Source organism: Equus caballus, chromosome 6, assembly GCF_041296265.1.
Source record: "Equus caballus isolate H_3958 breed thoroughbred chromosome 6, TB-T2T, whole genome shotgun sequence".
Taxonomy (NCBI): domain Eukaryota; kingdom Metazoa; phylum Chordata; class Mammalia; order Perissodactyla; family Equidae; genus Equus; species Equus caballus.
In genome coordinates this window covers 92133829-92145920 of record NC_091689.1, presented here as the reverse complement: position 1 = coordinate 92145920, position 12092 = coordinate 92133829, and the positions used below count along the sequence as shown (strand labels likewise).

General features: G+C 35.6%; 1 protein-coding gene across 9 annotated transcripts in view; it reads right to left on the bottom strand.

Moving 5' to 3' along the window:
• Positions 1-2781: 2781 nt before the first annotated feature.
• Positions 2782-12092, bottom strand: part of MON2 (MON2 homolog, regulator of endosome-to-Golgi trafficking) — a 103716-nt gene continuing 94405 nt past the window's right edge. For all 9 annotated transcript variants that reach the window (XM_070271834.1, XM_070271830.1, XM_070271831.1 and 6 more), the window contains 2 exons: positions 10469-10551; positions 2782-4280 (listed from right to left, as the gene is read on the bottom strand). In XM_070271834.1, the coding sequence (XP_070127935.1) occupies positions 4117-4280; positions 10469-10551 (247 nt within the window). In that variant the 3' untranslated portion in view covers positions 2782-4116. The remainder of the gene's footprint in view (positions 4281-10468; positions 10552-12092) is intronic.

Genomic DNA, 12092 nt, shown 5'->3' with positions numbered 1-12092 from the left:
TCCAAAGAATTACTAAGTAACTAGTTGCTTATCATCTTGCTTTTAGAGAGATAAGAAAACAGAGGCTTTGAAAAGTCAATATGCTGAAAGTTCAGTAAGAGGCTGGGCCTTGGCTCCACCCTGCCTCAGCTGGTCAAGATTATTGAGAATATTTATATTCACAAAAAGATCACTGTGTGCTCCTTTAAGGAGAGCAAATACTGCTAGTGCATTCAAAATCACTAGATTTATACAAAATTGATATTTATCTAACTCCTCTGAAATAGTTTCTATATAAATCAAGATAGACATTTTAAGATTTCTTCCCAAATCTCTAAGAACTTCTCATTCAAATTGAAAGTACTACTCGCCCTAGATACATTTTAATTCAAGTGGTTTTGAAGTATTAACAACTGCTTTCCCATAACCTATAAGTTGGTAACACACCATGTGGTATGAACTGCTATTCTCATGAATGGTAGGCAAAAGAAAAAAGTAAAATTCACTCTAATAATGTAGACAAACACAACCCAGCAACACTAAGCATAGTAAAATGTGGTACTTTACACAAGATGAGCATCCCTGCCAGAATGCCAAACATGGTAAGTAGAAAATGGTAAAATCAACTATTTTTGTCCACATTGGTAGTAGTTTTCTATAAAAAACAGTAATCCACAATATTCTTGGCCTGGGCATTGGCTCATTTCAGTGGCTTCTAAATCTCCACTATTAATTTCCATGGCAATCACAGGGAGGTGGGTCCTGAAGGTATTCTGCCTTGGCTGGACAGACTTCACCTACAGCAGGCTCTTCAGGATCTGGTTGCCCATCTGAATTTTTCTACATTCAGGAGAATATATTAGTCGTTCTGTCTTTCATCAACTGTCTTTCATTAACACGAGTGTAATAATGAAGACTTCACTCATACTTTTGAGTTGTTTTCTGACACTGTTCAATAATTTCTGCTGTTTCATCCTCAGTTTCTCAACTGACCCTTTGTCCCAATGGTTACCTGGGACTAGTGGTACCAAACTGTGACAGTGAATGAAATACTCTAAGGTTACACTGAGAAATAACCTAGTTGTTATTGGCCTGCTATGGAATTAATTTAAGTGAATGCTATTCTTCACAATAAAATATGTACACTAAATCATTCATCTCTTCCTTCTGTGCTACATATAATTTAAGGACTATAGCAAGAGTTAAATCAATAATCATACATGGGAAAAACAGATAAGAAACAAATCGCTGTTAATGTAATAAAATTAAAAATGAAAGCAAGTGAAAAGTGGTTCTCTTTAAGCCAAACTTTTATGCGTTTCCTTTCTCTTTTGGCACCAACCACCTCCTAATAAATAAATGTTACTCACAAATGTATATAGTAAAACAAAACTAACACTAGTTATAAAGACACACTAAATAAGACACTACAGAATGACCTATTCTTCTCCTTTCTGGCAGGGGTAGCATTATAGGAACCCAAAAAGTAAGCTATTCAAGTCAAAAATTAGTTTGTTTCCTTTAAAATGGAAAAAAAATAGTCAGAAAGGACTTTAATCCAATTGTTGGCATATGCCTGTTGTCCAGTGATCTACGTAAGATAGGCACTGTCAGCGACAAAAAGTGATTATGTGAGGCTTAAAACTCATTGCATGTATAATATGCACCCCAAAGGACATTATTCTACTGTTTCAAGGACTAGTCCTAGTCTCAATTGTGCTGTAAAATGATCTTAGCTTTGGGAGCTTCCTTTCTGAATCTCCTAGCATCTAGTAATCTCACATAGCCCAGTTCTCCTATTCACTAAAGAACCCAATTCGTACCAACAAGACAAGGGTAACGTATTAACCTCCCAAGGGATCAGGATATTTTAGAAAATGCAGCCTTGAGGAATGCTTGACTCAAGGGAATGAATTGCTAGTAGTGACTCCTGGGGGCGGCAGGAGATATTCTGGAAGGAAAAACCGGTCAAATTATACTACCAACAGGGTGGCCCACTTTGCCTGTCACTGAGGCTGGCACTGATTACCATACTTTATGGTATTCGCAAACTCACCACATTTATGTTTTGATCTGGAGGGTACTGTCCTGATACTGAAAGCTCCCATCACAGCAGCTAAAACTACTGTTCATATAAACATATGCCGCACATGGCTGACTCATTCAACTTTCACTGCAGAACCATTCTTCTGATTGTAACTCATCCGTTATTTCTTGATAACAGACATATTTTTACTTCATGTAAATTCATAGCAATATTTTTAACATTTTACTGAACTATTAAACTATCCCTGTTATTCTATTTCAATACTTTATCAGTGATATGCAGATTTTTCTAATCCCCAATTTAACTTATCTAAATATAGAAAATAAACTACACAGCTTGACAATTTTTTTTTTTACAACTTTCTTTAAAGAAAATGCTGAAGATAGAACCTAGGAAATGCCGTATTTTACCTTAATTTTAGATGTAATTATAAAATAGAAATTCATTAATTCATGTAAATAAAATATCCCATCAAAAAAAGACCTTACCCCCTCACAGATAATAGCGCAAATTAAATAATTACACAAGTGCAATAGCCTCAAAATTGTATCTCATTCATTACTCAATCCGAGTATCTTCTTGTAGTTTTATAATTATTCTGGACAAGCTAAAATTTATAAATTCTATTAAAATCAAAGACCTTCCAGCACACTAAAATAATACTGAGACCATTATGACTTCTTATGAATAATCATTTGTTTTAAATATCCTTGAGTCTTCACATAAATGATTATGAAAATTTAACAGAAGAAAAATATCATAATACTGTAATTCATTTAATAAAAAGTACAGTGAGCTAGGTCAGTCCGTTTTTTGAAAAACAATTAAGTTAATATACTCCAGAGTACTTTTCTTCATCAGAGATAGGAAAGGGAGACAAAATTAGTATTTTACTCCATGACAGAAAGTTTACTGCACTTCTAAATGCTTCACTATCTCCAAAAATACACTTCTCATTGTCTTAGAATACACAAACATTTTATATTTGTGAGTTAGCATAGTTTTCTTTTTGAGAAGACATTACAAAATGAAGCACTGAAATGAACAAAACTTCACAGGCAAAATTTTAGGAAATCTGAAATCATCCTGCCTGGGTCATAATTCAAAGACAGTGATAAACATTAGTCAGTGGGAAAAAAAAATCAGTAGAAATATAAAATATGAAAAGTCTTTAAAATCCTGACAGCAAATATAAAAACAGACAGACTTACGTAAAAGCTGGGAAAGACATTTAAAGAAATGAGGTATGAAGGAGTCGTAGTGCTACAGCGTATCTCAATGTATTACGTTAATAACCTATACCGCAAAGGAGCAAAGTCAGCACATCATAAACGATTTGCTGCTGTGTTCAGACGACCTTTCTGGTGGGATCTTTAATAGTCACTAGTAAGTACATTTAAAATAAGCATTAAGCTAACTGCATGAGCATATGGTGAGCATATATGCCTCTGAAGTAGGTAAATTATAAGTAAAAATGTAAGCAAACAATTTTGTATTAATAATAAATACAGCTTCAAGCATTTAACATTATCAATATTTTAAAAATTTAAATAATAAATGCAACTATTTTATACAGAACTGTACCATTTATTATACACACAAGTATATCAGTTCCCTTTGTTTACAAAGGCTGGTTATAGATAATACGGAATGTTACAGTACCATCTTGCATAAAATTTTAGTACAATTTTGTACTTGAAAAACGGCGCAAAAACACCAGCCTAATAAATCTAACTGAATGAAATATCTTTTCTTTCTTTTTAAAAAGTACATCATTAACACATACACCACAAACTGTACATAAGCTCACTTTTAAATCACAATTGAAGATACGGTAGCAGTCATGTTGTAGTATGAACCCTCTCTCCCATCAGTTTATTGGTTAAAGGCTTGCGCTGCCACTCATTCAGGAGCCTTGTTGACGTGTAAGCTTGTAACATGAATTACTGAACTCAGGTAAGTACAATTTAAAGGAGGTCAACAACAGCTGCCAAGAATTATTTGTAGTAAGAAACGTCCTTCTCACAGAAGACTCACTGAAGAGCAAACATTCTTTAGATATATTTCTTCTTCAAATATATAATAGCTGGTCAAGATTCTCCATTTTGCACTTTGGATGCTGGTGGTTGCATGAAATCCTTAAAAGGAACTAGAGCCTCTTTAAGTGCAGAGCAGACTTCTGAAGACGAGCAGGTGATGCATTCTACTAAAGTTGGGTATAAGGCAATTACTTGTGCCCAGGTATTTCCATCAACTGCAATGCAAAAAGTATAAAACCTCAAAAAGGGGTGGATTTAAATAGCACAGATTATCCAACTAACAAACACAATCCTTTAAAGTAATGCAAAGAAAAAAATTTCAAAATATGGAGATTCCACAAGCTTGTACCTTTTCTTTTTTTTTAATCTTTGGAAGATTTACTGCAATACATAGTAAGATACGAGGGAAAAATATATGGTCAGTGTGCAGTCACCAATACCAACAAATCTGATCAAGTACATTTTAAATGATACTTCAATTTGTGAAGGCCTTGGAAGCTAACAAAGTAACTTACAATAATTCAACCTTTGTCATTTTCAGTATAATTGCCCGAGAATGTAGTGTACATTTTAAGATTGCCAGAGAATGCGATGTACATTTCAAGAACAATTAGAAAATAACTGCAATTGTATGCTAAAAATACAAATATCTTCAGTGATTTTCCCAGTAATGTCCTTGATTCTGATTTTAATTTCAAATGACCACACACAGATGCATTCTTCTCTTTTGCTCTTTGCTAATCTTTAATGTATATCACTAGATTTAAACTGTAGAGGGGAGGGACATGTCTGCCTTCCTCATCACTATCATCAACTAGTACATCTGAATGCTCCTTGGTGAATGGGCAAAAAGTGTTATATCGCAATTAATTTCCTTGTACTCTGAGATAACATGTTACAATTCTATTCTCCTACAAGTACTGTGCATACTGTTGAGAGCGCAATACACAATAAAACCTGCTGACAGATTTTTCTTAGGATACGTATACGACACTTTGTGGAGCAAATCTGGGAGGCAGTATAGTATAAAGAAATAATACTTGATTATGCATAAGGAGCTTTGATTCTATTTTTCACTCCAATTTACTGAGTGTCAACTAACAGCCTAAAAACTTTTCTGAAATCATTAGCACTGAGTGTCCCTGATTAAGCCATATAACTTTTCTTTATTTCAACTTCTGTAGTAGAATAAAGAGATGAGTTTCTCAAACTACTGTTCTTCAAGTTACCTCTTAAAAAAAATTTATGGTCAAGTAAGTTCGGCAAATACATACATTATTTTCCCTTTTGGGGATTCATAATTCACATGAATTTATTAAAGGCTTGTAGTAAAAGAACAGGTTTAACTTTAATCCAGAGTTTCCAAAATTAATATGCTTATGGATTTTTATTTTTTTGGAGGAAGATTAGCCCTGAGCTAACTGCTGCCAATCCTCCTCTTTTTGCTGAGGAAGCCTAGCCCTGAGCTAACATCCGTGCCCATCCTCCTCTACTTTATATGTGGGATACCTACTACAGCATGGAGTGCCAAGCAGTGCCATGTCCGGACCAGCAAACCCCGGGCTGCCGAGAAGCGGCACGTGCGCACTTAACCGCTGTGCCACTGGGCCGGCCCCTGCTTATGGAATTGTTTTCCACTCAACATCTACTGACATCACTCATCATCATTAATATTCACTCCTTAGTACCTATCTTGGGAGCGCTGAGCTGTTCTTTAAATCCCGTCTCCACCCAAACAGGGGCTTTCTCAGCGTGGGGGCGGGAGAAAGGAAAAGGGAGTGGGGCTGATGGGTATCAGTGAGGGAGGGAATGTCTGGCCAGAGCTGCTCTGCTTTTATCTGTGTTATATGTTGGGAACCCATATCACATTTCATTTGTAAAAAGAATTTTGCTGCTTAACAGAAAACCAACAAAAAGTTTAAAAAACACTGGTCTAAGAAGTTCTAAACAGTCTGCTCCAGCTGTCTGCTGTGAAACTTTCCACTAATCTTTAACAAAAGATTGCCTAGGAGGATTCTGGGAAAACGGCAGTGCAGGAAGCACTAGGAATCTGTCTACCCACCTAGACAACAAGTGCACTGGCAGAATCTGATGCAACTATTTTGGAACTCTGGAGTCTACCGAAGGCTTGTAATTTCCAGAGGATGACGTGGACAGTATACTGAGGTTAATTTTGGTCAGTTTCAGCTCTCAGCACAGTAGCAGCTACCCATCCCTCACCCCTAGCCATGTGATAGGCAGTTGTGCACATACTCCTGGAGCAGCTTGCACGCAGCTTGTAGGAGGCCAGGGCAGGCAAAAACGACCCTATCCTCCAAATATCAACGTCTGTGCTCTGAGCGCTGCCTCTGATCACAGAGGTTCAAAGAGGCTTCAACAACAAAAAGACAAATAACTCGATTCAAAAATGGGCAAAGCACTTGAATAGACATTTCTCCAAAGGAGATACACAAATGGCTGATAAAGCATGTAAAAAGATGCTCAATATCACTAATCATTCAGGAAATACATCAATCAATACATCAATACTACAATGAGTTACTACCTCATACTCCTTAGAATGGCTACTAATGAAAAAACAGAAAATGGCAAGTTTTGGTGAGGATGTGGAGAAATTGGAACCACTGTCCACTGCTGGTGGGAATGCAAAATGGTACAGCCACTGTGGAAAACAGTATGGTGGTTCCTCAAAAAAAAAAAAAAAATAGAATTACCATATGATCCAGCAATTCTGGTTCTGGACATATACCCAAAAGAACTGAAAGCAAGGTCTCAAAGAGTTATCTGTACACATATGTTTATAGCAGCATTATTCACAATAGTTAAAATGTGGAGGCAACCCAAGAGTCCACCAACAGATGAAGGGATAAGGAAAATGTGGTATATGGATACATACATACACACACAGTGGCATATTATTCAGCCTTAAAAAAGGAAATTCTGTAATATGCTACAATCAACCTTAACGGCATTATGCTAAGTGAAATAAGCCAGTCACAAAAAGACAATTACTGAATGACTCAACTTATGTGAGGTACTTAGAGTAGTCAAAATCACAGAGACAGAGGGGCTGGCCCCGTGGCCGAGTGGTTAAGTTCGCGCGCTCCGCTGCAGGTGGCCCAGTGTTTCGTTGGTTCGAATCCTGGGCGCGGAAATGGCACTGCTCATCAAACCACGCTGAGGCAGCGTCCCACATGCCACAACTAGAAGGACCCACAACGAAGAATATACAACTATGTACCAGGGGGCTTTGGGGAGAAAAAAGAAAAAAATAAAATCTTAAAAAAAAAAAATCACAGAGACAGAAAGTAGAATGGCGGCTGTCAGGGGATGGGAGGAGCGGAGAATGGGGAGTTACTGTCTAATGAATATAAAGTTTCAGTTACAAGATGAAAAGAGTTATGGAGATGGATGGTAGTAATAGCTGCTCAACATTATCAATGTATTTAATACCACTGAGTTGTACACTTAAAAATGGTTAAGATGGTAAATTTTGTTACATGCATTTTACCACAATAAAAAAAACTGAAAACAAAAAAAGGTTGCATGAATTGAAACCTATCTAGATTGCCCCAGACGGAGAATCAACTGACCAAACTAATTCTTGGTTTATTACAGGAAAATAAGAATATATTATTTACAATACAATCTTAAACGCAGAGGAAGCTACTCAAATTTCCTAAATTAAAATATTTTTTAAAAACTCACCATAGATCTTGGTGGGCACTTTGGATTTAACTAGCAAAAAAAAGGAAAAACTCTATGTATCAATATGGAAAAATCTCCATGATATTTTATGTAGTGGAAAAAAATAGTGTTCAGAACAGCAATTATAATATGAAGCTATTATGCATTTCATTTGTGTTAAAAACTGGGGGCATACTGGAGTATATATTTTCTATTTACATAATAAACTTAGGGAAGGATCAAGAAACAAATAAAAATGGCTGCCTACATTAGGTAAGGACTGGGAGATACAGATTAGGGGAAAGAGCATCTTAAAATTTTTCCCTATATATCTTTTTACATCTTTGAATTTTGGAACCATGTTAATGTTTACCACCTATTCAAAATTTTAAATAAAGATCAAGTAACATAATAAAAACAAAATTTTCCCAAACTAAAAATAAGTCCAACAAATGTCTCCTCTCCCACTAGAAAACTCTAAAACAAATAACAAATTTCAAACAGAAGTTGGGTGTACATTGGTCCAAAACCTTGTAGCCACCCTCCTGAATTAATGTCAGACTAGCTCTGAGCACTCCAACATGCTTCTGCTCAGAAGGCCCGGCTTTCTCTCAGTTTTCTTCTTTTATTCTGTTTCTCAATGAAGCTGATCACACCTTTCTAATATAATATCATCATCATCATCATTTGTGGTTATATTTAAATTTTCATTTCATATGCCAGAGGCATAATTCAAACTCTCCTAAACAATTTTTAACATTAATTTAGTTTGATCATCTATCATTATTACTACACTGCCCCACCCATGGCCCATGGGCTTTGCAAAAAAAAAAAGGTTACTAAGGTTTTTCTTCTTTTACACAAATTCTGGTTAAATTCTTGACAGCTGTCTGAAGATCATACAAAATAATGCAAATTCTATGCATTGAAATATGCTGGTTATGTTTAATATATCTACAGCGTGATAGTATGGGAAATAGAGAATTTCCTGTTTACGTCTTAAATATATTTTTAAGAATCAGATCCTATCCTGTGATCTAATAAAGATTTTACTGGTTTCTAGGAAGTTAATACACGGTTTCCCTCTCTGAAAAATCAACTAGAACATTTTTTTTAAGAGAACTCAAATTTGACCTTGATGGGATGAATTCAGGAAATTGCTCTAGGATTTTCCTTAGAAATTCCACCCCTCTCTGGATTGAATAAATACAAGTCTACTGCCTCTTAAGATTTAGTATAATACTCACTCTTTCTAGGCCAAAGTACCAAGAGGCAGATTTTGAAAACAGAAAAATACATATTTACTTTAATTATATAATAATTGACAGGAACAAATATCCTGTGACTCACTTATTAGGAACCTCCTTTCTTCTTGGGTATTAAAAGTAATGTTGCTTAAAGAGCAAGGGGGCCGGCCCGAGGCATAGTGGTTGGGTTCTTGAGCTCCACTAGTTTGGATCCTGGGCACGGACCTACATACTGCTCATCAAGCCATGCTGTGGCAGCATCCCACATCGGGGAAACAGAAGGACTTACAACTAGGATATATAAATATGTACTGGGGCTTTGGAGAGTGAAAAAAAAAAGTAATGCTGTTTAAAGTGCTAGCCTGCTAAGGAGCTTGTGCCAGAATGTAAGTCAACATGCTTCCTTCTTTAACAAAGTCTTGTTATACAAAAAATGTCAGCTGAACCAGTGTGTTTAGTGCCACAATTGACTAATATTCTGGCGCCAGCTCTTTATCTTCTCTTGGACCAGTAACAAACTCTTAAGACCAGTAGCTGGTCCAAGAAACCACATTTTGAGGAGCAATGTTGTAGAGGATTCAAACAGAAAAAAACACGGTCCAAAAAGCCTCCTATAATTTAAAGAGAATGAGTCATGTACATGTGTAACTAACACAAACAGAGGAACAGACAAAGGAGCACACAAAAAGAGCTAAGAATTCAAAGAGAAGAGAAATGACTCACCTTTAAAGATTAAAAACAAGGCTTACAGTGAAGTGGTATTTGAACTAGGTGGATATAGGCAGGAGAATGGATCGAGCAAAGGGGCAGACTGAGTTTGCTAGGAGAGTGGGGTACATGAAGTCTAGTGGGAAATAAAGTACGAACAGAAGGGAGTCAGACAGTAGTACTCTTGGCCTTTGGTAGGTAATGGAACATGAAAAAGATTTTGTTTTATAAGGATGGCAAAAAGAATGATCAAAGCTGCACTATTAGAAAATTCTTTTCTGGCAATAACATAAAGAATGGATTGGATAGGAATGAGTAACAGAAAGGGGAAACATGAGAAAGGGCTATAAAAATGATTCAAAGTTCTTTACACAGTTTATATCTATATAGTAAATCAGTACAAATGCAAGATGGAAGCCTCCCCCTCAAAAAGAAATTCAGTGATGTTCTACATTAAAAATACATGAAATATGAATTGTCCATGCAACACCCTGAATTCAGACCAATTTGGTTAAAAAAAAAAAAAAAAAAGGTCAGCTAAACTGTTGTTTAACATAAAGAAGATAAAACATTACATATTAATTTTACTTAATTGACATCTTAATGGACTTGATGCTTTGCTGTTATAACGACTGGAGAAAAGAAAGTCTAATAGCTGTTATGTTCCTAAAATTCAGTTAACTTAATAATAATACAAAAGCACACCACAAATAGAACATAAATGTTATGAGTTCAGAATAACTGAGTTTCTAAGCACTTACCATTCTCAGGCTGAGTTTTCTTAAGCGAATCAATGAGAGTACTGACCGCTTTTAAAACAAATATGATTTCAGTTACTTGTTGCCTAAAAGAGATGGGAAATTATTTCCATCAAGATTTTAAGATATGCCACGTGTAATTTTTATTAGGATAATACAAACAGATGTACTTTGGAAAAATACTGAACACAACAGAATGCAAAGTTAATGTTATTTTTAAATTCTTACAAAAGAAATATTTTGTTTACATGTACTTCAGTGTGCAAATAAGATTCATAGTTATTCTTACCACAAGTTATTAATTTAAAAAAGGGCGGGAAGGCAATCTATTCATGCAAATCTAAATTTATTTGTAAGATATTTCATATAACTACTTACAATTAAAATATTTTATAATACATGCTTTTAAAACTTCTTGACAAAAAGTGGGTTTTTCTTTTCTTTTTAATTAATTAGTACTAAAAGGGATTCAACCAAAGCTTAAACAGGAATAAAGACTACTATTACCTCCTGACATACATTTTATTATGCTACTAAAAGTACATTTAAAATGACAATAGTACTTAGTTCTAATACAACAAATTAGAAACATGGCCAAAACATCCTCAGGCGGCACTATCTGGAGACATTAGGAATGAAGAATGAACCTGGAGTAAAGAATCCACAAGAGTAGCTTTATTACCTTCTTTCTCCCAACAGGACAAAGCTCTTCTGCTCTATAGTTCGCCCCCCCATTCCCAGTATGAATCTACGTTATCATTTTACAGATGAGATTTTTCTAATACTATAGCAGGGTCCCATTTCAAGCCTCCCTTTGTAAACACAGAAGTATTTTACTGTGTTGCAATGTAGCTTTTTAGAAAACAACGTAATGATTGAGAGCAAACACAGGATGATACAATATAATATTTCAGAGAACAACTATAAAGACAATTTAAAAGCAAGAAATACTTAAAACATAAAAAAATGGAGAAAGTTGCTTTCTGAAATCAAACAATTTGTTATAATCTAATAAATAAAAAGATTCTAAGCAGAGCAGCTTTATTACTGCCTTTCCAAGTCTACTTCAGACATCAATTTTGATAAATCAATTTTCAATCATGCCCATAACCAAATTATTAACACCTGCCTTTGGACTGTTTCTGTATATAAATCTGAGTATGGGGAGGTATGATTTATGTTCTAGAAATCAAAAATATAGTGTATCCTAAAAGTAGCAAAACAACTGGCGAATAAGTATTGGTATTAAAAAAAAAGCAAACAACTATGTATTTTTCATTTATCAAATTTTAAAAAGAAAAAAATCTGATAAACTGGTTCATTTTAAAATGCTAAAAATTGAGAAAAAGGACATTCATATACTCCTGGGAGAACGTAAATTGGCAGAAATCTCTGGCAGGCAATTTGTAACACATCTCAAAAGCTTTTAAAATGCCTATGTCTGGGGCCGGCCGGGTGGTGCAGCGGTTAAGTGTGCACGGTCCACTTCGGCGGCCCCTGGGTTTGCCAGTTGGGATCCCGGGTGCAGACATGGCACCCCTTGGCACACCATGCTGTGGCAGGCGTCCCACATATGAAAGAGGAAGATGAGCATGTTTGTTAGCTCAGGGCCAGTCTTCCTCGGTGA